Source organism: Lycium barbarum, chromosome 6 (genome assembly GCF_019175385.1).
Source record: "Lycium barbarum isolate Lr01 chromosome 6, ASM1917538v2, whole genome shotgun sequence".
Lineage (NCBI taxonomy): Eukaryota > Viridiplantae > Streptophyta > Magnoliopsida > Solanales > Solanaceae > Lycium > Lycium barbarum.
In genome coordinates this window covers 82,563,243-82,590,395 of record NC_083342.1, presented here as the reverse complement: position 1 = coordinate 82,590,395, position 27,153 = coordinate 82,563,243, and the positions used below count along the sequence as shown (strand labels likewise).

General features: G+C 38.0%; 1 protein-coding gene across 5 annotated transcripts in view; it reads right to left on the bottom strand.

Moving 5' to 3' along the window:
• Nucleotides 1-26,905, bottom strand: part of LOC132644395 (vacuolar protein sorting-associated protein 54, chloroplastic-like) — a 48,763-nt gene extending 21,858 nt beyond the window's left edge. For 3 of the 5 annotated variants that reach the window (XM_060360987.1, XM_060360988.1, XM_060360990.1), the window contains exons 1-8: nucleotides 25,878-26,905; nucleotides 16,326-16,388; nucleotides 15,967-16,046; nucleotides 14,835-14,952; nucleotides 13,337-13,411; nucleotides 11,885-12,041; nucleotides 11,444-11,532; nucleotides 9,993-10,246 (exon numbers count right to left, since the gene is read on the bottom strand). In XM_060360987.1, coding sequence (XP_060216970.1) covers nucleotides 9,993-10,246; nucleotides 11,444-11,532; nucleotides 11,885-12,041; nucleotides 13,337-13,411; nucleotides 14,835-14,952; nucleotides 15,967-16,046; nucleotides 16,326-16,388; nucleotides 25,878-26,657 — 1,616 coding nt within the window. In that variant the 5' untranslated portion in view covers nucleotides 26,658-26,905. The remainder of the gene's footprint in view (nucleotides 1-9,992; nucleotides 10,247-11,443; nucleotides 11,533-11,884; nucleotides 12,042-13,336; nucleotides 13,412-14,834; nucleotides 14,953-15,966; nucleotides 16,047-16,325; nucleotides 16,389-25,877) is intronic. The other 2 variants (XM_060360986.1, XM_060360985.1) reach the window with 2 other exon arrangements.
• Nucleotides 26,906-27,153: the final 248 nt, after the last annotated feature.

Genomic DNA, 27,153 nt, shown 5'->3' with positions numbered 1-27,153 from the left:
TTCTAATCCTATATTGAATCTAATACATCAATAATGGAAATAGTATCATCTGAGTAGGCCTGATTACACCAAAAACAAAGCAATAAAATACAATTCAACTTGACCTTCTGCACTCCATTCTCTATACTCTCAAAACATCTGGAGTTTCTCTCCTTCCATATTGCCCACCATATGCTGGCAGGGACAATTCTCCATCTATTTCTGTTCTTTGCCTGCAATCCTGCCTCTTCCAACTCTTTAGAGCCTCTGAAACCTTGCTAGGCATGGTCCAGGCTATACCTTTGAGATTTAAAAATATTCTCCAAAGTCGTTGTGTAAACTTACAGTGTAGAAACAGATGGTTAACTGTCTCTGCTGTTTCTCCACATAGGAAACATCTAGAGCGTAAAATTATCCCCCTTTTCATCAAATTATCCTATGTAAGAATTGCTTCTTTAGCTAAAAGCCACACAAAGCAGCTAACTTTATGTGGGATTTTGGATCTCCAAATGTGTTTCCAGGGCCAGTTGGTAATCTGTTGAATTGATTGGTTCATCATCCTGTAGGCTGAACTAACTTTGAACACTCTTTTTTTATTCTCCAGCCACCAAAAAACATCCTCTCCTACCTGAAGTCCCTTAAATTGTTGCAATATGTTAAGAAAACCAGCAACTCTTTGTATCTCCCAATCATTGATTTGCCTTCTGAAAGTGAAATTTCATCCTTTGAGGTGTCCACAAATCAGCCACAGTCCTTTGATGATCTAAGACAATGTTGTATATATCTGGAAATAGTGTTTCCAGATGACCAACCTCAAGCCAATTATCCATCCAGAATCTAGTTTTGACCCCATTCACTACTTTGATCTTGGAGTTGCACTTAACTTCATTCCATAAGGCTCTTATGGATCTCCACAGACTAACCCCATATGGTGTGGTAACCTCCTTTGTCATCCAGCTATCTTCCTCTTCATATTTTGCATTGATAACTTTCCTCCATAAAAGTTGATTTTCATTGGCATACTTCCATAGCCACTTCATTCTGAGTGTTTTGCTCTGCATTTTCATATCTTTTATTCCCAGTCCCACTCTTCTTGCCAGTGATCACTACTTTCCACTTCACCAAATGAAATTCTTTTTTTTTCTTTATTTCCTTGCCACAGGAATTTCCTCCTGATGCTATCCAATCTCTTGATAATCCCTGCTGGAATTGGGAACAGAGACATCATATATGTTGATAGGGCATCAAGGACTGAGTTGATGAGTGTCACTCTACCCCCTAAGGACAAATATTGGCTCTTCCATCTGGCTAGTTTCCTCTCACATTTTTCAATCATATTGTTCCAAATCTCTGTTGAATTAGATTTGGCTCGCAGAGGCATTCCCAGATAGATGGTTGGCAGAGTACCAACTTCACCACCTAGATTTGCAGCCAACAAGTTCATGTTTCGGACTTCATTGATAGGATACAAAAAACTCTTCCTCCAATTAATGTGCAGCCCAGAGATTCCTTCAAATAGGACTAGTATCATCCTTAAAAACCTTAGTTGCTCCTCTTCAGCATCACAAAATATCAGTGTGTCATCTGCATATTGGAGGTGTGTCACCTCCAGACTTTCATTACCAGCTCTAGCCACCTCAAAACCATTTATCCACCAATTCACCTTTGTTGTCTTGATCATATTGTTTAGACCTTCCATTGCAATCAAAAATAGGAAAGGTGACAAAGGGTCACCTTGCCTGAGACCTCTTTGTGCTTTAAAAAAACCTGCTGGGGAACCATTAATCAGAACTAAGAAACTAGCAGTTGATATGCAGAATTTGATCCATTGGATCCATTTCTGTCCAAAACCCATCATCTCCAAAACCTGGAGTAAGTACGTCCAGTTTACATGATCATATGCTTTTTCAATATCTAACTTGCAAAGGATTCCAGGTTTCTTTTGCTTAAACCTGGAATCTGCTGCTTCATTAGCTATTAGCACAGCATCCATAATTTGTCTACCCTTAATGAAGGCTATCTGCTGGGAGTCCACTAGTTTTGCAATGACCCCTTTCATTCTTTCAGTCAACACTTTGGAAAAGATTTTATAAATACTACCTATCAAACTGATAGGCCTGAAGTCCCTTAGTTCCTTAGCACCTTTCTTCTTAGGAATGAGAGTAACGAAAGTTGCATTAAAACTTTTCTCAAAAACTCCGTGCTCATGGAAGTTGTGAAAAGTGTTCATTATGTCATGCTTCATTACTTCCCAACATTTGATGAAGAAACCCATGGTGAATCGATCAGGGCCCGGAGCTTTGTCAACTGCACACAATTTTAGACATCTCAATACTTCATTTTCTTCAAAACTACCTTGTAAAGACTCTTTTTCCTCCTCTGATATAGTAGGGCAATTTGTGAAGTTACAGGCTGGCCTCCATTGTGTAGTCTCAGTATACAGCTTTTGATAGTAATCAATTATCTCTTCTTCAATTCTAGCTGGCTCCTCAATTGTTTCTCCCTGAATCACAAGCTGATCAATATTTTTTTTGATTAAGCACCGGGTGTCCGGGTCTCTTTGAGCCCCGACTAATCCCGGGGGTGCACAGGCCCTCGGCAAGGAGTTTCCCGCAAGTGCACCACGGTTAATTCAGGGTTTTACCCCAGTCCGATGGCCCTCAGAAATTGTTTGCACCCAGTGGGTTTCGAACTTGAGACCTTGAAGGGGAGCACCCCAAGGCTCAAGCCAATTACCACCAGGCCAACCCCTGAGGGTTGATCAATATTGTTATATCTTCTGTGAGCATTTGCCATTTTGTGAAAGAACTTAGTGTTCTTGTCCCCTTCTTTTAACCAGAGTGATCTTAATTTCTGTCTCCAAGATATTTCTTCATTCTTGACCAACTCCTCATACCCCATAAGCAAAGTTGCCTTCTTGATTGATTCCTCTTCTGTTAGGGCTCTTTCTTCCAGCACTACATCCATTTCAGCCATCTGTCCTAGCAAACTTCTTCTTTTAGAGCCCAAGTTTTCATCCTCACTTCTGCTCCAATTCTTGAGATTAGACTTTAGAGCTTTTAATTTACAAGCAAGTATGTAGTCTGGTTTTCCTGTGAAGTTAAAAGAATTCCACCAACCCCTAACTCTATCCACAAAACCCTCGGAACCTAGCCACCAGTTTTCAAATTTAAAATAACTTTTACTCCTATTCCATGAACCACCTTGTAAAGCAACAGGAATATGGTCTGAAACCAGTCTTTGAAGAGGAATCTGTATCAAATTGTTGAAACTATCATCAAACTCTTTTGAGATTAATATCTTGTCAATTCTAGAAGCTATCTCTAGATTGTCACCTTTGAACCAAGTATAAGTAGCATACTCAAGCTGTAGGTCAATTAGATTCATGTCTTCAATGAAATCAGAAAATTTCTTCATCCTCTGGTTCTTTGAGAACAGTTTTTCTTCTCTGTGATAAACCTAGTGACATTATAATCTCCACAAACAGCCCATGGCCCTTCCATTAAGCCCCTCACAGAACCTAATTCTTCCCACACCAGTCTCTTTTCTTTATAAGAGTTTGGAGCATACACTCCTGTGATATGGCATGAGAAGTTTTGTAATTGTGCTTCAAACTTGCAGGTTAGAGTGTAAGCACCTATTTCAAGAATATCCCCCCTCCATACTCTTTTATCCCACATCAACAGAATCCCCCCTCTTGTTCCACTAGCTTCCAAACAAGCAAAATTAATCCATCTTCCCCCCAGTTCTGTAATGTCACCCTCAATTTTAGTTTCCTGAAAACAGATGATATCTGCTCTCCAGTCAAAAACTAAACTGCTCACCAGTCTCTTTTTGTCCCTATTGTTTAATCCCCTAACATTCCATGTTACTAGTTTGAACTGCATTAAGAAACAGGGATGATACTTCTCCCCTTGTACCTATTCTCATTGCTCTTGTATTTAACATCAAAAGAAACAAGACCTTTCAGCTCTTGTGCACCCTTAAACCTTGTTTTTCTGCATTCAGAATCCTGCACCATTCTTCTTGCTTGTCTACTGCTGTCAATTTGTAGTAATAGTTCCATAGCCTCTTCCTCGTGCCCCTGGAAATCTACCCCAAAAATTTTGTTGAATTTACTCATATTTTGTTGTACCCATACCGAAGCTTCTTGCTCTTTATCCATGATTGTTTGCTGTTGCTGAATTTGGATAGGCTCTACCTCCTCAACTTCCCAGTTTTCAATAGCATTGAAAGGATTCAGATCTGCTATCTCACTGCTATCTCAGATAGGTCCTCTGCCACCCTCTTTCCACCACTTTCCCCAACCACCATCTGCCAATCATCTTTTTCCACCACTTTTGAAGTTTCCCCAATCACCTCCCTAGACAAGTTCATCACCACTTCTGCAAAAGTGTTCAGTTCCTTTGCAGTTTGTGTGCATGCATGCTTTTCTTTTTGTTTTGAGAGCTCAGCCATGGCCATGCAGTGCCAATTGTTGTTGTACAATGTTGAGGGCAAGTAATAATCACAAGTTAAGTCATTAAAGATAACTTGTCCAGCAAAATCAGGCCCATTTATCACTTTCAGAGGTTTCTTAGGTGTGGGCTCACATACCCGGCCCAATCCTGAAATTTCATTTAAATTGTTCACTTGCCCATCACATGATACCTCTGATGTGAAGTCAACTACTGTATCTGACAGTCCCATGTGATGCATATCTCTAGAATCCCTAGGAGGATGGGATTCTTGTACTTCTTTGCAGAGGTAATCTCCTTTTACCCAGCATGCAATAACTTTACCTGGATCTTTCACAGCATCATCTACAGCAGCATCTCTGATGGTTCTTCCTTCCTTTTCCGATGTGATTTCGAATCTCGTTTTACTTTCCACCCAGATTGGGAAGTAATACGTGATTCCATTACGATTAATCGACCCCTCCCTTGGAATAAATCTACCATCATTGGACACCAAGATTCTTGCCCATTTCATATGGTTCTTAAGTTCTGTCTCCTCCTCTGTAGCCACCCATCCCCCACAAATTTCACCTATTTCTTGGAAAATCTTCTGTGACCACAAATGCAGTGGAATGCCCACTGCTCTGATCCAAGTCTCCTTTAATTCAATGGAGTTTGAGCCACTTCCTGATAATGGGCTCCACCATGCGAGGTTAAAACAGATGTTCTTCCACCTCCATTGTCCTTGGAGAGTTTGTTCAGCCATATGTCTATTTGGGAATTCAAATAGGAACATATCATTGTATAGCTCATAGATGTTTATCCCAATAGCCTTTTTCCAGTTGGATGAAGACCATCTCCTTATATCTGCTAGGGTAGGTTTTTCCTTTGACTTTTCTCCACAACATCCAACTAAACATCTCTTCAAGAGCCCATTTTCCTGATTTGCAGATGATTCTGATATTTCAATGCTTCCCTTCTTGCTTTTAACCTCTGCTGTACGGAGATTTCTCGATTGCCATTTACTCTCTTGTACTACCTTTGAGAAAGGGTAGTTGGTTTCATTAATTCTAGGAGGGGCTGCTTGTTCCTTCTTTGAGTGGCACTTAATGATCTTTCAATCTTAAATGCTAAGTCAACCGATCCAGCATTCAATACAGGCTCTGGAATAATGAGGACTGATCTGCCACTACCATTTAAAGATAGGATGCTTATATATCTCCCATGCTCATTGTGTTTCCTGGTGCAAAAGTGCTCTGCTTCTCGTTCAGAAGTTTTCCATCTCCTCACCACCTTCTTCTGATCTGTTGAGGCTTCTTTCAAAGTGAAAATGATCCACTCCATGATTTTGCTACTTATGGATGTCCTCCTCATCATCTTTCTACTTCTTTCTATCCATTCATACCAGTCAGAGTTTCCAGAAGACCATCTAGTAATGTCAAAGGATTTAAACCCTGCATTGAAGTAAATTCTATTGTCACCCATGTTTGAGAAGAGAATCTAAGTTGTCCAACTGAAAGAGAAGGATAAGATATCACAGAAGGTAATAACTTGAGAATAGATGAGAGAGATAGAAAGAAATTCCGGTAGAAAGTCACCGGAAAAGGGTTAGTTCCCCTCCTAAGTAGGAGAGAGAACTTTCTTGGGGAGAGTGCCTGGGAGCATTTCTAGAGAAAAAGTGGCTTACTTGGATAATCATTTGGGAAATGATATTTTTATTCCCTCACTTATTGACATCAACTGTTGTATTCTCTACTAGCATCAAATTAAGACATATTGTAGAACCTGAGCAATGTTAGAATCCCCCTATTGCAAGCTCGAATAATCTTCCATCTCATTTTCTGAATTGCATTACTGCCTTCTCTGGTCCAGCATGCTAGCACATCAACTATCTTACTTGGCATGGTCCAGAGAATCCCCCTATAATTGAGGAACATCCTCCATAGTTGTTCAGTCAGTTTACAGTGCAAGAACAGAAGATTAATTGTCTCAGGTTCCTCACCACATAGAAAACAACTTGAACGATTGGAACATAAATGATGACCTCTCTTACAAAGATTGTCCAGTGTTGAGTGCTTTTCCTCTAGCTAGTAGCCACGTAAAACAAGATACTTTATAGGGAACTTTGATTTTCCATATCATCTTCCAAGGCCAACACCCGATCTGATTGTTGAAAAGGTTGAATTCTTTGTAGGCTGATCTGACTGAGAAGTTTCCTTGATTATTTTCTTGCCACTTGATGCTATCCTCGGAAGTTGTGATTCCTGTGAATAGCTCTAGCGTTTTGAGGAATTCTGTCAGCCTATCTATTTCTCAATCATTCAAGCATCTTCTAAAGATCAAATTCCATCCTTGGCTGCTCCATATCTCCCCAATTGTTGCATGTTGCTGCTGAGATAAAATATACAATCTGGAAAGAATTGTTTCAGAGCTCCTTGACCTAGCCCTTTATCATTCTGTGAAGTAGATATTGTCTCATCTAAACCTTTTCTAGTTTATTGGAAAGCACCTTAGATATACTCTTACAATTGCTTCCCACCACAAGCATCTTCTAAAGATCAAATTCCATCCTTGGCTGCTCCATATCTCCCCAATTGTTGCGTGTTGCTGCTGAGATAAAATATACAATCTGGAAAGAATTGTTTCAGAGCTCCTTGACCTAGCCCTTTATCATTCTGTGAAGTAGATATTGTCTCATCTAAACCTTTTCTAGTTTATTGGAAAGCACCTTAGATATACTCTTACAATTGCTTACCACCACAAGCATCTTCTAAAGATCAAATTCCATCCTTGGCTGCTCCATATCTCCCCAATTGTTGCGTGTTGCTGCTGAGATAAAATATACAATCTGGAAAGAATTGTTTCAGAGCTCCTTGACCTAGCCCTTTATCATTCTGTGAAGTAGATATTGTCTCATCTAAACCTTTTCTAGTTTATTGGAAAGCACCTTAGATATACTCTTACAATTGCTTCCCACCACCTACTCAACTTAGTAAGATAAGCTCAAAATCAATAAAAATCTAATCAAAAAGAAAATTTCAAGCTTAATATTCAAATACATATTATAAAATTTAATGAAATATAGTATGTTCACATAATTCGTTTGTTATTGCTATACCACGAGTGGCAATCGAAGGATAAGCTCAATTTCTTATACAAGATTAATTTGAAGAGCTAAATAATCACTCGAGCTTATACAAGTGAATTTGAATTTTGTTTTGCGAACAATTCTAACCCATTTTTTTTAATAAATGTGGTGTTTGGGCAAGCTTGCCCACACCTCGACTAATTCCATGGGCTACCTGCTACTCCCACTAGCACAAATATCGAGTGACTTTTCCTACTAAGGCTTGGACAGATGGGACGAAATCGCGCTAGTGTTTTTCTCCGTTGGGATTTGAATCTGAGACCTCATGGTTCTCAACCCACTTCATTGACCTCAAGGTCGCACCCTTGGGTGCAAACAACTTGACTCATTAAATGCTATAATTACTAGTAATGGAACCAAAACAAATAAAATCTTCTGTAGCCCGGATATTGAAACATTCTAACAGGACCCCCTAATTAAGGAAAAATAAAAAAGAAAGAGAACAAATACAAAAGGAAGAAAGAAAAAGAAGTGCCAAAAAAATTCAGCAACCAATTAACATGCTTTCCAGATTAGGTATGTGCTTCCATCAACATAGAATGCTAGGGACAGAGTAATGAAAACAACTCTGGCAAAAAATATGGTATATTTTCCTTCCAATCTTAAATAACATGGTTCACTAGACTGTCGTTTAATGAACTAACTTAGAGTAAAATTATAAATCGATAAGAGTACAAGTATTATTGAAGTTGCAGTTGATTAGTCATTGTAATAACATTACATCTTTGTTTAAATGAATTTGAATTTCTGCAATAAGTAGATTGGTATAATCTTTTATAAATAAAAAGGAGGATATGTTATCATTACTTGTATATATGTGTCAAACATTTGGATGTCCTAAAAGGGAAAATCTGTGATACAATTAGGAAGGGTGTAATTGTGGTCTTGGTTTATCAGGACAAAGTTAGTCTTGGTCCTCATGAAGTCCGATTACACACATTAAACCTTTTATAATAGAAATGTGGTGTTGTTGACCTCCACTACAAATTCCTACAAATGTAATGGATTGTTAATGGCTGGACCGTTGGAGCATGGGAATGCCAAGTGCAACTTTAAGGAAATTTTTCTTTCTTTTTACTCCATCTTTTTTGGAGAGAATACGCTATATTGTCATGATATTTAAAATTCCGTCTTTCGCAAACTATAAAGAAAAACCCACCAAAATAACCTGCATTAGCATAACACAAGGATGATGAATGGTTTAGAAGCTAAAAATCCATTACAACAACAACATGCCAAGTGAAATCCCACAACGTGAGATCTAGAGAGGGTAGAGTGTACGCAGACCTTACCCCTACCTTGGGAGGTAAAGAGGCTGTTTCTGAAAGACCCTCGGCTCAAGAGAAAGCATGACAAAAAAGGTCAGATAAGGACAATCAATTCAAAGCAGTATGCAAATGAAAATAAACGAAAGCAAACAAGTCATGATACAGTAATCTGAAAGGAGCATTAGCTACCACAAATAAATAAAATAATTGAAGTACAACAAACAACAGGTAAGAAACTATACAGCTCCACCGCGACTACTAGTATGAAAAGATAAGCGGGACTACCTACTAGCCTTCTACCCTAATTTGAGTCCTCCATAACCTCCTATCTAACGTCATGTCCTCGGTAAGCTGGAAGTGCGCCATGTCCTGTCTAATCACCTCTCCCCGATACTTCTTCGGCCTACCTCTACCTCTCCTGAAACCGTCCATAGCCAACCTCTCACAGCTCCGCACTAGGGCATCTGTGTCTCTCCTCTTCAAATGCCCAAACCATCTCAGTCTCGCTTCCCGCATCTTGTACTCCACAGAGGCTACTCCCACCTTTTCCCGGATATTTTCATTCCTAATCCTATATCTCCTAGTGTGCCCACACATCCAATGCAGCATTCTCATTTCCGCAATTTTCATCTTCTGAATACAACATAGTCTGTCTAACTACCACTTTGTAGAACTTGTCTTTAAGTTTTGGTGGCACCTTCTTATCACACAGCACTTTGGAAGCGAGCCTCCATTTCATCCACCCTGCACCAATATGATGTGTGACATCATCGTCAATCTCCCCATTTCCTTGTATAATAGATCCAAGATACTTGAAACTTCCTTTTCTTTTGGATGGCCTAGGTACCAAGCCTCACTTCCACGTTAGCCTAATTTAATTAATTTTTTTAGAAAGACCAAAAAGCTCATTATATTAATTGAGAGTTAAATATGCTACTGGGATATTATGAGAAACAATTTCAAACATTTTCAATGAAAGAATGACCAAATGCGCAATTATCTATCAAATAAATGTACATGAATACCAACAATTTGAAGGAAATATTTTCAACAAACAAATACACAACCAGAAGTTGATTTTCCCTCAATACATGTTCTGATACTAATGACAACATAATAGCACAAACATATAAGAATAACAGCAAATGAATGTACGTAAACCTGAAGTTTCTCGATAAATTTGACATGGTTGTTGCATCATTTCCCTTCTCCTGAATTGTAAAAACCCTGGAGAAGTTGCTTGGGGGAGAAAATTGTGAAAAGGTCATCTGACCATCACTTTCACTACCAGTTTCTGCGGCTGCTGTCCCAAGTGCAATTGCAGCAGCAACTGAGTCAGCAGCGTAATGATCATCAAGATGACAGATAATCCACTCAATTGTTTTTTTAACTTCAGAAGCCTGGACTAAGTGCGCCTGCATTCACTAAAAGAAAAACATCAAGTCACATCATACCAAAATTAAATTAAACAGAGAAAAAAATATGGCAAAAACTTCTGCACAAAGCAATTAGTAATTATACAGATAAATTCAGTAAGAGCCTGTTTGGATGGGCTTAAAAAAAGCAGCTTACAAGCTGTTTTCAGCTTATACGCTGCTTTAGATAAGCTAAGCCAAACAGGCACAATTATTTTTTTGGGCTTATTTTAAGCACAAAATGGCTTTAAGCTGGTCAGCCAAACACTCAAAAAAGCCGCTTTCAGCAACTTATAAGCCAATCCAAATGGGCTCTAAGGGTAAAACTACCATTCTTAAACACAAACCAAGAATCCACTACAAAGTTAGGGTACTTAGGTTGGGTGTACAACAGTGTTAGAGAAAGTATCTTTGAAATGAAATGTTTTACAGGAACAACTATCTTAATCATTTAGGTCTTTAATTCAAATTCAAGCTCAAGTAAATTTTGGCAGTTATTATGGAAGTGAAGAGGTAGTGAGGGGTAAGGTGTGAGGTGATAGTAGTAGATGACAGAGAGTATTGAATAATTAGTTATAATGAAGTGAGTCATAGTTGAAAATGACTTCTACTTATAAATGGCATTAGTTGTTTGGTTTAAGACATTTTTGCTTTGTTTCCAGTATTCAAGATAACTACACCTTAAATGGGATCATATTTTATGCCCCACGAAATGAAGCTTTAAAAAGAATATTATCGGAAAAACGTTAAATTGTAACAACTTTAAAACATCATAAACAAGACTAGATGCAATAAGAGATGCAGCTGGCCTATAAAATGGAAGAACTGATTTCTCCAGAATTCAACGTATCTAGAGAAATCAATATAGGCAGCCATCAGACACCAAATCAATTAATGGTTAAGAGTCGATCTGAACCAGATTAAGGATCTCAGGTACTTATCATCGGTTAGAATAAGTTAACAACACAAGCATTGATTCAAAAGATCTTGGGTCTTAGCAGTGGCATTAACATTGCAATAGAATCCTTTTAGGAACACATATTGCATGAAAATGAACATTATATGTTTGATTGCTGGGTTTGACAGTACCTAAAGGAGTCTCTTTATAAGTAAAAAAGTGTACAAAGAAAAAGCAACATCACCTGGCTCAAGCACAAATAAAAATAAACAGAAAAAGGTATGGCAAGTACACATTACCTGCACTATCATGAAAATAGCCTTCAAAAGTTGAACAAAACTTTCTGGTGACAGGCTTCTCAATCTACTGGCAAGAGATGAGCCCCCACCTAAGTCAGAAGATACATGAAATCAGAAACCAAAGCATCAATCCTCCCTTTCCCCTCTCTGTGCAGACCAAAATGAATCAGACTTTCCCAGCTCCGGGAGCACCCTTTAGTTTCTAATTAAAAGAAAAAGGAAATAAACCCTTTTGCCTATTAAAAATCTGTTGCTCGAATCCTCCAAAATCGCCGCCACGCCGGTGTCGGATCCTTCACAAAAGGTGCATTTCTGGAGGATATTACACAGTTGCGGTTGCATTTTCAGAGGATTCGAGCAACATAATTGAATATTTACTTTTCTATCAAAGCTCTTCTCGTCAAAGTCAAGTAGCTGTGATATATTAAATTGTTAACCCACCATCTGTATCAACTACTCGTTCTCCTGCAAGAAAATCTGAATCCAAAGGTTGGGCAACCAGAACACGAAGCAGCTCCTCAACTGCTGTTTTAATGGCAGTTTTCATGTCAGCTGTAAGAGTATCGCGATATATTCTCAACACAGCAGGGAGTTTTGCCTGGAATTTATAAGTGTCAAACATGAAAAATGCTTTAATACAAAAATTACTTTATGAAACTCCAAATACTCATAAAACATTCATGAAAATAGATCCATAATTTATTTATTTTTTGACGAAGTAAGAAATTTCATTGATAGTGGGATTACACTGGGTATGTTGTTCATTGATGGCATCAAGAGGATGCAGAATTACAAAAGACATATGTTAACTCCAAAACATACTCGCTATAGTTCCAGCCTTTCAGGGAGCTAACAAAACCCAAAAAGGGCTCAAGAGAATTTACAGGGGATAGCTTGCACCAGCTTTAGAGTAGCAGAATGCATTTAGACTTGAGTACTGAATTTGAAGTTAATAAACCATTAGAACATCTGTTGTTCCTTCCTTTCCATATTACCCAGAAAATGCATGTTGAAATCATATTCCTTATTTTTCTTGGTGGTTTTACCAACTTTCCTTGAGCACCAGACCTCCACTGCTTCTTTAGGAGAATAGATCCATAGATTATATCCACTAAAGGAGACCAGATAATATCTTCTAATTCGCATATAATGAAACTTGATAGCTCTCATGATAATGAGCCGAGTTGACGATAAAGAATCACACACACACACAAAGACAGAAAACTATGGAACAAAAGGGATACATAACCTCAATTCACTATATCATCCTAGGTATCAGTCTTCAGCTTTTTCCTTCTTATGCCAACCTACTTCTAATTACTCTTCAGTTACACTCGTCGAACTGATAAATATGTAAACCAAAAATATTCCCCCCCCCCCCCCCCACCACAAATCTTTTAGTAGCAGTTGTATCATTGTTGTATGTTCCCTTTAAAACAGTTTTCTTTCTTAACAACAAAACAATGAAGAGCCTGAGAGAGATTCCAACTTTAATCTCCATCTATCCAGAAGCTTTTACAGTTTCTAATATTCTCTATGTTCAGAGCTCCTTGACATCCAATTCCTACCTTTTACCTTATGCCGTACATACCCCGATACTTCACCTAACATGCTGGAGTAGCAGTTTACACTTCTCAGTATGATCTAATCCAGATTTATACACATTTTTGCTTCATCAAAATTACCTCAAATTCTATGAGAGAAGAGTAGTGCATATATGTGAAGTGGTGTGTGTGTCATTGGAAGAGACTGAGCTATGACATAGTCACCACTCACCTAGGTCATGATATGACATTGAATGGTCAACACCTCAAGAGGAAATCATGATCCACCCAAAACTTCAACAAGTCATATAAGCAATGATGCCACAGATTAACCATAGAGATAACTTACAGTTCTTAGTAATCCAATAACAAATGGAAGAAGCCGGTCTCGGAAATTTGAGGTTTCTTCTTCATCCAATTTAACCTGCAATATTTCAAGATCAATTTAGTAGGCGTTTGGCCATAGAAACCAAATATTTTTCACTTTATTTGGAATTTTTTGAAGTTGGAGTTGAAGATGGATTTGTGTTTGGTTATACTTTTTGCAAAGGAGAGAAAAGAGCATATTATCTGGAATTAGGAAGACGGAGTTGAAAAACAGGTTATAAGCAGTTTTTCGAATTCGGAATCCAACTTCAAGTTGAATTAGGAATTTTCATGGCCAAACAACAACAACAACAACAATAACAACCCAGTGAAATCCCACATCGTAGGGTCTGGGGAGGGTAGAGTGTACGCAGACCTGACTCCTACCAAGGTAGGACGGCTGTTTCCGAAAGACCCCCGGCTCAATAAAAGCATAAAAAGAAGTCAGATACGGTTAGATAAGGTTAAGAGATTCGGATAAGAGATTTAAAGCGATATGGAAATGAAATAATGCAAGCGACACAGATAATACAGGATAATCAGAGCACAGAAAATAACCGATAATAGCAGAAATCAGAGCAGATGACACAGGATAACCAAAGCACAGGAAATAACACATAATAACAGATAATAGCAGAAATCGGAGCACAAGAAATTATATTGCAATAATGCGACTACTAATAAGAACGGATAACGAGACTATCTACTAGCCTTCTACCCTAATTTGGGTCCTCCAAACCCTCCTATCTAAGGTCATGTCCTCGGTAAGCTGTAATTGCGCCATGTCGTGTCTAATTACCTCTCCCCAATACTTCTTCGGCCTACCCCTACCTCGTCTGAAACCATCCATGGCCAACCTCTCACACCTCCGCACTGGGGCATCTATATCTCTCCTATTCACATGCCCAAACCATCTCAATCTCGCTTCTCGCATCTTGTCTTCCACCGAGGCCACCCCCACCTTATCCCGAATATCCTCATTCCTAATCCTGTCACTCCTGGTGTGGCCACACATCCATCTCAACATTATATATCTTCATGGCCAAACACTGATTTTCAAATAAAGTGATTTGTATGACCTGTTGCAAGTTGCCTAAGGCACAGCCATAATGTGCATTGCTACAGTAGGCATTCATACCACAACTATCTCATTGATAGATATATTGAAATTCAGGATGATATAAAGAGGACACATGTAAATCCTCCACCCCTCCACCCCCACTTACTTGGATTATTTAGGAGCAGAAGATATATAATCTACATTTGGAATCAAGCATGGAGCAATTTTTGAACAGTGGCGGTTTAAGATTCTTTCATCTTCCGGCTACAGTTTCATAAAGAATCAAAACCTGCTCTTTATGCAAACTACTGGATACTGTATCTTTTTCCAAAAGTGAGACAAGTTTTGCAGTCTAACAAACAGAATGAAAACAATCTGCAGCAATAACATCAAAATACAAAATACACAAGCTAACACTTACTTCATGGCCTTCTCCATTAATTGCAATGGTCGTCCGTGCTTTAAATTTTGATGTAATTGCTGCATCCATGTTGCCAGTTTCTTGTATGGTTATACGCAAAAATTCTGCTGAAAGAATGCTACAAGATTGAATCTGGTAAGTAACAATACTAAAGTATTCTAAATTGTACCTTTTTTACTAAGGAAAAGCACGCCAAGAGGTGCTTCAAGGGCATACTAGCATATAAATGCTTTGGCCAAAAGAAGTGCTTGGGGAAATAACAAGTCTTAAATAAACATGGCTATCATATAAGTGTTTTGTATGGTTAGTTGTCAAAAAGGCATGTTTGACACATGATAAGCTACAAAAAAGGGACTTCAGGTATACTCTATCTGCCCTTTTTGTGGAAGGACTGCAGAGACAAATAATCATTTGTTCCTGCATTGCAGAGTTACCACCCAACTCTGGATATCTTTTTGGCTAGTATGGGTTTGAGCTGGACAATGCCAGAGAGTTCAATGGTGATGCTATCTTGCTGGAAGAGAAAGGGGGGCACAAAAACTCAAAAAAGAAGATGGAGCATAATCCCAAGATGCATATGGTGGACTATTTGGAAGGAAAGAAATTTGAGATGCTTTGAAGGCAATTCAATCCAAAAGATAACGCTCAGCTGCATTTTGCTATTTTACTTTTGGTGCAGACAAGAATACACAGAAGACACAGCGGCTCTACGTCAACTCCTAGAGTCTCTATAGTTATCCTTTGCATTTAGTAGTTTTTTTCTCACTTCCAACTCTGTAGATACTGGCTTTACAGCCTCTTTTTGTGATTAATACAAGCTGCTACCATTATAAAAAAATTAAAAAAATAAAATAAAAAAAGCAGTAGGTACAACTTGCAACTATGAGTAGAAATAGCTGGGGAAATTAATTATGCAATAGATGGGTATGTCCTCAACTTCATTTATTTGTTGGGCAAACTATTGGGTTCTATATTGAAAGCACAAGAACCTCAATAAGAACTTATGCATAGATAAATGCACCAAATCTTACAATGGCAGATGCAGACTTTGCTTAGAAATTTGCAAAACCATAATAAAATGAAGTCAGCAAATCCAAGAAACTGATTAAAAATCTAACTCGAATAGACTAACCTGTTGATAGAATCGATTGAAGTGGCTAATTCATCACGAAGGTGTCGAAAGCAATGTAGACCAGCCAGTTCATCTCCATCCTATCAAGCAGTAAATCATTTGACAAGTTAGAACATCTTCTTCCATCATAGCATTTGCAATGTTCACAATCCATAGAAAACTTTTAATGTAATTTAGCATTTTCATCCGAGAATAAAACTTGAAGCATCATATAAGCCAACATAATTTCGAAATTTAATGTATTGCTGCTTCAAAAGGATAGAAAGAGATAGTGAGAGAAGAATCGAGTGTGAGATAGTCAAAACATAGAAAAATCTAAGAATGGAATTGAAGATAAAATTAGATGAGCTTTAACGTACCAATAAATGTTGCAAATCATCTGTAACATCTAAAGCTCCAGCACAATCTGCAGATGCAACTAGCTGTATAAAATAGCAGTTAGACTAATACCATGCAGCTTAAAATATTATTTTTCAATAGCTTAAGGATAAGTCTGAACACAGATGAATAACTAACTCTGCTTAATATTGAGAAAGGTAACAGTGTATTCATCAGCACAAAGGTTGTGCTGGAAGCCATAATTACATATCCAAAAGTACAACCTATTCTTCTTCTTACAAGGATTCTAAAAACCGTAATAAAAAGGCAAATCACACACCAAAACATGAAAATCAAAATAGAAGAATACATATAATCCTCTGATATGATGTCAATACACAAATGGAGTAGCATCCCAAATTTCGCATGCCGAAAATCATTAAAATTACTAAAGCCAAAATTCAAATGGCTGTCGCACAGTGACCTGGTAAAGAATGACCACTGCTTGTCCAAGCTAGCATGAAAAAATAAGGGAAAATATATTAGATTTTTGAATGATATGAGGCGAGGGATGGAGAGAAAATCTTCAACCTCGCATTACACCATCCAAATGGAATACCCATAGTGAATTTTCACGTGGCTTAAGAAAAACCCTCTTCTTCTGTTACTATTCTAAAAAAAAAAAAAAAACTTTTTTCATCTCATAATTGATAAAAGGAGTCAAAGTAGCGGTTGAGGCACTTCTTTGACAGTCCTCGCACGTCCTTCCTGCTGGCTCCATCTGAAGAATTCATGCTTCGGCCGGTGAGAGACAAAATGATACCCCTGCTCCAAGATTTCCCACTTCATCCAGGTCTCTTGAGTTCTTTTTAACTTTTATTTAAGACCCAACACACAGACGTTTAGTTGGCCAACAGAACCTCCTCAGTTGACCGCTCATGAAACAAACATAGCAATCGTTTTTTCCAATTTGAATACAATAGAATCTTTTCAAGACTTGAATGTCTCCATATCCCAGGCAACATCCTGGTCCCTTTCTCAGAACCATAGTACTCATTCTTCTGCTAAGTTGCACCTAAAACCAATGCTCTGTTGTATAGGATATTCACCTCCTTCACACGTTCTTTCTTTCCTTTGCAAAAGAATCTGACAATCACTATATGGTGTAAATTATCAAACATGACCAAGTCTTAGCCTCAACTAGTCGGTATCACCTATATGGATCTTTTACTTTCATTGTGTTCTAAATTTGCATGGATCTAAATGATTGTAGGTCTTTTGAGACAATATCTTCAACATAATTTAGATCTACGCCCTGTTAACACCTTTCTTCTATCATAATGGTGTTCACATGGACCGGTGCATTTGAAAGTGTACTTAGACATGCCCATAATCATCTCTCAGCTACTTGCACATTCTACTGATGTGATCATTTCAAATCTTGTCTAACCTTAAATGACTCTACATCTATTATGATATTCGCATTACTACGACAATTATCTTGTGGATATAATGGCTTAGATACACAATATTTACTACCATATGACATTGTTTGCCTTAACAACTGATCTACGGAACTTGCATTTCACTTTGGCTGGGATACTCCTATTGCGTATAACTTCTGTTAGTGTTCCTATATTTCAACCATATTTTTCTAAGTTATATGTAAAATTATATTTCAATCTATCATCTATATTTAGACACTATAATCCCGTCTAATCTCATCTCAACTTTATTCTTCTTATAATGTCTAAACTTGTCCTGCATATATATTGTTCCACTTCTACTTATCCTAAAACCCTCACTCTCAAAAGTGTTGACAATTCAAACTTTTGGTTGACTCCCTCACTAATTTCATGAATTAATAAAAGGCCAAAGTCATAGATGGACCCCTGAACTTGTCCTGATTTTTCATTTAGACCCCCCAACTGAAACGTTGACCATCTGAATCCTCGAACATAAGATAAACTGTGTCATTTGAACACCCCGTGCCAACTTGGCACACGCGTGCAATACATTGCTTTAAACAGAGCGTGAGAGACCAAATTTTTTCTTTTTTAAAATTTGTAATCATTAAAAATTAATTTTAACAAAAACTCTATTTTAAAATCTATTTAAATAATTTAAAAAAATTGAAAAACCCAACCCATCCTCTCCGATAGCCCACTTCGCCGCCGCCGCCGCCTCCGCCTCTACTGCCGCCGCCTCCGTTGCCGCTCCACTTCAAAATCTATTTAAACAAATCTCCGACGAAAAAAACAGCACCATTTTTTTAATTATTTAAATAGATTTTGAAGCGGTGGGGGCGGCGGAGGCAGTAGCGGCAGTGGCGGAGGTGAAGTGGGCTATTGGAGAGGATGGGTTGGGTTTTTCAGATTTTTTTAAAATTATTTAAATAGATTTTAAAATTAATTTTTCTTAAAATTAATTTTTTTTGTTGACATGGCTTATTTTTATTGGTCTATTTTTCCATGTCACAGCAAGTGTACTGCACGCATGTGCCAAGCTGGCATGAGGTGTTCAAATGGCACAGTTTATCTTATGTTCGAGGGTTCAGATGGTCAACGTTTCAGTTGGGGGGTCTAAATGGAAAATCAGGACAAGTTCAGGGGTCCATCTATGACTTTGGCCTTAATAAAATAACATCTTTAAATGGAATACATCATTAGAAATCATCTTTTATACTATAGGTTAGTCATTTATAATAAGACAGGTAAGTATGAGCTTAAAGAAGATCCCTCGTGTAGACATGTACTTATTGGAAACTCCTTTGTATCTCCATCACTGTTATCATATTTGTGATGGAAGTTTTGGACATATTCATCATGGAATTTGTATATTTGGTACAAACTCATTCTTTCCCACCATTAACCAAAGTAATTTTTTTTTTTTGATAGATGTACTATACCAATAAATAGTACCAGGGAGATACTTTAGAAGTACATCAAGTTCCTCTACATAGTTACAGCACATAACATCTAGAAATTCCAAAAGAAAGGTTAGGTTGTCTAACGTATTACACCAACACCATGAATACAAAGACCCTGGAAATTTATACTTTACAAAAGAAGAGTGTTGTATCCTTCCATCGAACATCTACTGTTCCCTTCCATCTATATAGGGCACATGATACATAATAGGATAGTCTTTCATATTTGCTTTTTACTCTTCCCAATCCTTTGACCATGCCAGCAAGATAGTAAACTTCTCACTTCCTGGGGCATCACCTAAAGAACTCCAAAGATATTTAAGAAGCAAGACCAAATCTGCCAAGTGAATTTGCATGAAGGAGATTTTTTTATTCTTTTATTTTTTTCTGAAACAAACATGAAGAAGGAGATGATTGTTGGTTTCTATTGCATCTTCACATAAAAGCACCTGCTGCAGAGAGAACAGCTTCTTCTCAGTACTGCAACTTGAATTAGACATGCTTCTTTTGTTGCTACCCATCCAAAGCAAGTTGCTTCGGGTGCTTCCTTTGTTCTCCATAACATCTCCCAGTTCTATGATTGCTTTCTTAGCAGTGAGCAGTAGCTTTTTACAGAATAGCGTTCACCTTTGCTGCCCATCCAAAGCTGAGGATCCGTCATGTTCATATTAAGAGATACAGGATGCAGTAAATTTAGGACTTGAGTTGTTTCATCTAATTCTCAATCATTAAAATCCCTTCTAAAATGTAGCTACCATTCTGAGTTGACAAAACAGTCCGCCACCATAATGTCTTTGTTCTGTGAAATACTGTATAGATTTGGAAAAATCTCCACCTGCTTCCCTCTAACATGTCATCGTTCTGTCTAAAATGATATTAAGCTGGAATTCATCCCAGAGCTTGCAAAATGTGTTAGCAGACAGCAACAGTGGTAGACGTAAGCGCACAGGCTTAGGTGTCCAAAAATCCTTTTTCCCATATCTGGTAGAAAAAACATTCTTCAAAGTTCTTTGGAACTTCCTACTTTATCTTACACTTACTCTATATCAATATGTCAATCATTCTTTTCCTTGATAAATTCTCATCAATCTTCTTAGCAAAAAAGTAACCTCTGTTATAGATGTATGATGCATGCGTAAAAGCTAATTCTCTATATCTTTTTTTTTTTTTTTTTGATCAGGTAAATGTATTTTCATTCATAAACATGGCCAAAGAATTGGCCGTATACAAGGGGTATACCAAAAGTAAAGATCTACACAAAGAAATGATTCTCTACAAACTCCACCCATTTTCTATACAATTGGGAACTCTATGGGTGTACCAAAAGAAAATAAGAGATCGGATGCTTTTCCTCAATTGAGAAAAACTCAACTCTGTCACCTCAAAAACTCTCCTATTCCTCTCTTTCCGCACCACCCACATTAACGCGGGTGGAACCATATTCCACACCCTGCGTCTTCTCCTCCTCCCGCCCTTCCAACTGGACATCAACTCTTTCACAGTTCTTGGCATAGCCCAAGAAGTACCAAACCACGATGTAGGAGAAGATGATCCACGTCCTCGCCCGTGTCCTTGCACATATAACACCAGCTGACACATACAACCTTTCTCTTTCTAAGGTTTTCCACCATCAACTCTCTATATCTTTATAGTGTCCCTAAGTCTATATCTATCGCTTATTTCAGAAGTTTCATCGAATGGTTCATACTTTTAGTGTCTATAGTTTGTACAACTATAATTATATATGTGGTTTTAATAAAATCGAAATCAAGGTACTCGTTGACATTCAGTTGGCATCTTTCCACCCGAATAACTTGGTAAGTCGTATTACTCCAATTTCTCTAAGCCTTAAGGCACTTCCAAACCTTTATAGGGATACTATTTGGACATATGTTTTTCTAAACCTCCTATTTTTCATGACTCCTTTAACCCTGTAGACCAAAGTTTACAAATGTAGCTGAGGCAGATGTATAACGATACGCAATGTTTCCTTCATTTTTGAGCAGAGAAGAATAATTTACCTAAATAGCATCTTTTTTTGAACTGATACATTAGTAATTGTATTAAATCAGAAATCTGGACTGAGAGTCTATAAAGTCAAGCATATTATTTTCATCTTTCACATTCTGTAGGTTACACCAAAAAAAACAAAAACCTAGCAAGTGTACTTAATCTTCTGTATAGCCTCTATTTTTCCTTCAAAGCATCTTGCATTCATTTCCTTCCATTTTATCAACAGGTATGCTGGCACTGTGTTCCAAATGTTCCTCACTGATTTACGCATTCCCCTAGCCTAACACCCCAGCTGGCCAGAAGATCCTTTACTGAATAGGGCATGACAAAAGAGACCCTGAAAAGTTGAAAAAATAGTGACCAGATCTATCTTGCTACTGTGCATTACACAAAAAAAAAAAAAAAGGGGGGGGGCTGTCACTTTCCTCCTCACTATTGCACATGAAGAATCTCCTCTGTAGATTGCCTTGGGTGAGGCAGGCACTATGGGAGGCCATCCACATAAAATAACTGACTTTGTAGGGAGTTTTCGACTTCCATAATTCCTTCAAAGGCCAACATGTGGTGTCTCCATCACTGGATCTTATAGCAAGAGTTCACAAAGAACACTCCACTTGTTTCAGTTTCAAAAAAAGAAAAAGACTCCATTTGTCTGCCTAGTCCATACGGTAGTATCTGACACCTCTTCTTTCAAGATCATCTAAAAGCAAAGCTACTCTAGGGATTTCCCAATCAAAACAGTCTACAAAAATCAGGACAGCAGATATTTCCATTCCAGCATCCAAGACCAAAGCACCATCATTTGAAGTGACGTCATAAAGATCACGATATTGAGTCACTGGAGCATGTCCAATTCAAGCGTCTTGCCAGACCCAAGTATTTCTTCCATTTCCCACTTCAACAAAAAAACAAAAAGTATTTCTTCCATTTCCCACCTGATCTTTGTGTTAATAACAAAAGAAGACCAAAGGCTGCATATATGCTTCCATTAGCTCAAACCATGTGAAGAATTGACCGGGACTGTGTACCAAAGAGATTGTGCTCCATATTTAATAGATATTACCCTTCTCCATAAAAGTCCCTCTTCTTTTCCGTATCTCCAAAGCCACTTCATAATTATTACAACAACAACATACCCAGTGTAATTCCACAAGTGGGGTCTAGGGAGGTAGGATGTACGCAGACCTTACCCTTGTCTTTGTGGGGCCACTTCATAATTATTATTGTGTTATTTCAAGTTTCTGATACGAAGTCCTCCTAGTGACCTTATCCCACTTCACCAAGTAAAACGGCCTCTTTTCGTTGTTGCCACCCCATAAGAAAATTCTCCTAATCTTGTCCAGGTTCTTCTCATACTGACTTGCATGGAAAACAATGACATAAGTTATGTCGGAAGAGAATCCAGAACACTTGATTAGAACCACCCTGCCTCCAGAGGTAAGTATTGTCTTTTCCACGTAACTAGTCTCTTTTCACACTGCTCTTATGTTTTTTGCCACACTTGTTTTGCCTTGTACAGTTGTACCTTGCCTAAAGGCATTCCAGATATTCTATAGGGAGATCCCCAATTTGACAACCCAAAGCCCTCTCCAACCAACTTATGTTATTTACTTTCATTAACAGCAATAATGAAGCTTTTCCAAGATTTATCTTCAAGCCAGAGGCATTTCAAATAAATAGGGGATAGGGGATCACCCTGAGATATCTAAATTGTGACTCCTCCGCACCACATAATATAAGTGTCATCGGCATATATTGTATATCGGAGATCTCCACTCTAGTGTGTCCAACCGGCGCAGCACAAAAACCCTTAATCCATTAGCGAGACATTGCCTTCAGCATCATAGAGCTTAACCCTTCCATTGCTAGAATGAATAAGAAGGGGATAAAGGGTCCCCTATCTCAAATCTCTGTAGGTAGGGGAAAAATCCTTCCAGAGCTTCATTTATGATCACAGGGAATCTAACAGTTTAAAGTTGAGACATAACACTTTATCCACTTAATCCACTTGACCCCAAATCCCATTTCTTTCACCAGATTTATTAGTACTCCAAGTTCACATGATCGAAGGCTTTTTCAATATCCAGTTTACACATTCTCCAGCATCTGTGATTTTTATCCTTTTATAACAGTAACATGTGAATCAACAACTAGGACATTCATCAATTTCTTTAGTCTTTGTGCTAACATTTTTTATAAGGAAAAAAAAATAGTTCTTGCGCTAACATTTTTTCTAAGGAAAAGAAATGGTCTTTGTGCTAACATTTCGATACAATTTTGTAGAAATTTCAACTAAACTTATTTGCCTGAAATTCTTCATCGCCACTGCACCAGCCCTTTTGGGAATGAGAACAATGAAAGAAGCATTAAAACTTCTTTCGAAATTCCTTGTGCAGTAAAAGATTTACAGCCGCCATGATGTCGTCCTTTACACTAATAGTGTGTATAGAAGGCCATGTTAAATCCATCTGACCCGGAGCCTTTTCTCCTTCACAACTTCTAATGGTTTTCTCAACCTCTTCCACAGCGAAAGGTCTTTGTAACCACTCCATGTCCTCTTCTGATATACTGGAACAATCTGAGTAGTAGGTTGGCTTCCACCTGTCATTTTACAGGCACAAATTGTTGTAAAAAGTGATGATTTCCCTTTGATCTCTTCTTGATCTTCCACTAGTTCCACATTGATTTTCAGCTTCTCAATTGTATTGTGCCTTTTATAAGCATTTGCAGCCTTGTGAAAGAACTTTGTATTTTTATCACCAGCCATTATCCACAAGATTTTGGACCTTTGCCTCCGTGAAATTTCTTCCAACTTTACCAATTCTTGCAATTCCAACATAGTAGTTATCTAAATACATCTTTGTCTCTCTCTATCTCACTATATCCTCCCAAAAACTTGCTGGAAGTAATATCCTCCCAAAAACTCGCTGGAAGTAATCTTACACTTCACTTGATTTAAATCTTTACTCCTCTCTCTCAATCATGCCGGTATACACTTTTGCTTCCTTCCCCATCCCTAACTTTGGGTATAAGCCATGAGGGATTAACCTCGGGTTTTTCATCTCTATTTCTCTTCCATAGAAGACCTCCACCCAAAAACAACCCCTAATTATAATCTTTTGCCCTTTCCCGAGGTCTTAGTTCAGTAGTAAGAACGCAACACGTGATATGTGGATTAGGGTGCATTTATGGGTTTGATCAGTATTGCATGCTAGTATTTGAGTTGAGAGGAAAGTAGAGTGGCGAGGTCATACTCCTCGAAATTTCGAACCTTTGCGCTAAATAGAGACGGTTCAAAAGTCAACAAGGGATTTCTCCAATATCAAAACAATTATAATCTTGTATGCATGTATGTTTGGCATCTCCACCAAAAGGTTTTTTATTACTGAAGTCAATGTTGACAGGACACCAAGAAAATTCCATGTATTCTTCCATTTGACCGTCACTTTGCTTTAGTGCATCGTAGGGTCAATTCTAAGTGCAAGATTTAATTTGTATGAAATTTTCTATTTCCTCACCTTTTTTTGTTGTAACTAGTTTGTTCTTACCTTTCTTCCATGGAAGACCTCTGCTCACTTTTTTTATTTTTGATCAGGGCCTCAACTCACTCTATTATTTTTTATCAGGGCCTCTACTCACTCTTTTATTTTTTATCAGGGCCTCTACTCACTCTATTATATCTAACCTTAAGTTTAACTACTGCGATCTGCGACCTACCAAATCACCATTGAGATTCAAGTGCAAGATTCCTAAAAGCTAAAAGTTTTATTGTCATAATCTTATAACCCTAAGTTACTCGGACTCGGGTGCGGGTGTCCGATACGGGTGCGCGTGTCCGATACGGGTGCGGATCTAGATGTCAGATCCTTCGTGATCTAAATTTTAAGATTCGGGGATACGGATCCAGTTATGGATACAGGTGCGGGGATTCAGCTAAAAAAATTCAAATATCTAAAAATAGAGTTATAAAACTTAAATTATGGAATATTATGTGGAAAACTTGAGGCAAAAATATTGATCAAAAGGAGAATCCCCGAAGGAGATAAAAGGAAATAGAGTGACACAGAAATACATACAAGGTATTCCATTTTCTTCAATTTCACCTTAGCTTTAATTTTGATTAAAGAAATCATTGAATCTGTCCAGAATTTCTACATCGATTTTGGTCAAAGTATCCAAAATCGGTTGACCAGATCGGGTACGGATCCCACACCCATGTCATGTCGACACAGGTGGGGCACCGAAAGTGAAGAATCCGAGTAACATAGTTATAACCTATCCCCAAGCTACAGCTAAGAAGAAATTGTGAATCCTAATGTTTACCTCCTTTCATTATAAATCTAATGATTTTAACACCGTCAACTAGAGATTACACTTCACTAACACTATTCTAACAGCATCATAAAAGAAGGTTTCCAATACCTTCAACGTACTGTTGCCCGTATTATGCGTGAGGAGCTATATAAGTGCAACTTCTTTCCTCTATCAAAGAACTGTTCATTTCACGTAATATCCAAGAAATTTTTCCGACTTCATCTATTATCTAAATTACAGTTAGTGGCATTATCTATAAGGGCACCCAAAGGTAAGCACAAGTGCAGATTGTTAGCGGAATTAAGAAACAGATATAGAAGTAAAGATGTTGACATACCAAAGTGAGAGTTGATAAAGCCTGATTAACGTATATAATGAGTTTGAGCTTGTTCTGAAGAGCAACCAAATCAGTCCTCTTTACATTCAATTCTTGCAACTTTCTTGCAGGCCCCACCAAATTAGTATTGAGTAGCCTTATTGTCTCTTTCAATTCCCTGATCCTCTTACACCCTTCAACAATCTTAGAATTCAGATCCTCCAACTGGCCTTGCGCCTCGAAAAACGAGCTCGAACGCAACGAAATCTCCCTGACCAAATGCAGTTCCACTACATCCAAATACTGTGACAACTTTTCTTGCATAACCAAATTCTCAGGGGCTGTGGCAGCTTTAAACGTGGCACCATCCTCTAACTGAAAATCTTCTTTAAAGTACAAAGAAGGGACTTGTCGAAGACATGCCACAAGTGCATTCTCACCATTTTGATCATCCAAGAGGCTGGATTTACTGTGCTGTTGGATATCATGAAAACGGGCAAAAGGGTCGGAAAAGGATGTAATGTAAGGGAGGAAATCGGGTCGGGTTGTATCAGATCCGGGTTTTGGAACTGGGTTTAATGGGGTGAATTCAGGAATAACAGGAAGAGATGAGGAATTAGATGACCACCACAACCATCCATCTGATTTTCCAGCATGTGGGTTGTTAAGAATTGATGCTAAGCTTTGGTTATGATGGCTATTGTTACTATTACTATCGGACAATGACTTGGATAAATATGGTTTCTTGCTATTACTACTACTTTCGTACCTTCCCGATGATGGGGAAGGCTTTGAATCCATGTTTATTATGAAGAGAATGTGTGTAGATCTGAAGACACTAACTGTTGTGAAGAGAATAGAGTTGGTTACCGGTTTTGGATCCAAGAGCTGAATGAATGCTGAGGTGGATCTGCACTCTGCAAATGAGTAGTATAGTAAGGAATTGTTGGGAGTAATAATTTGGGAAACGCTGGTTGCAAGGACAACCTGTCTGCTTTGGTTTTGGACCCGCAGGTTGAACAATATCGTTAGTACTGGTAAAAAAAATGAGGATTTTTTGGGAAAAAGACCCTCTATATCTTCCTTCCTTTTTTTTTTTTTTTTTTTTTTTGAGATATTTACCCAAGTACCCAAGTTGTACCAATTATTTCCCACCCATTGTCCATTTGCATCATCTAATAGTTACCCTATATACCTATTTGATAAGCTTAAGTGCATTCGTGTTTTGATGATTGTCAAACTGATTCAGAATCAGATAGAGACGTGGTGTGCGATTTGCTCTTTGTGCATCTTGCAC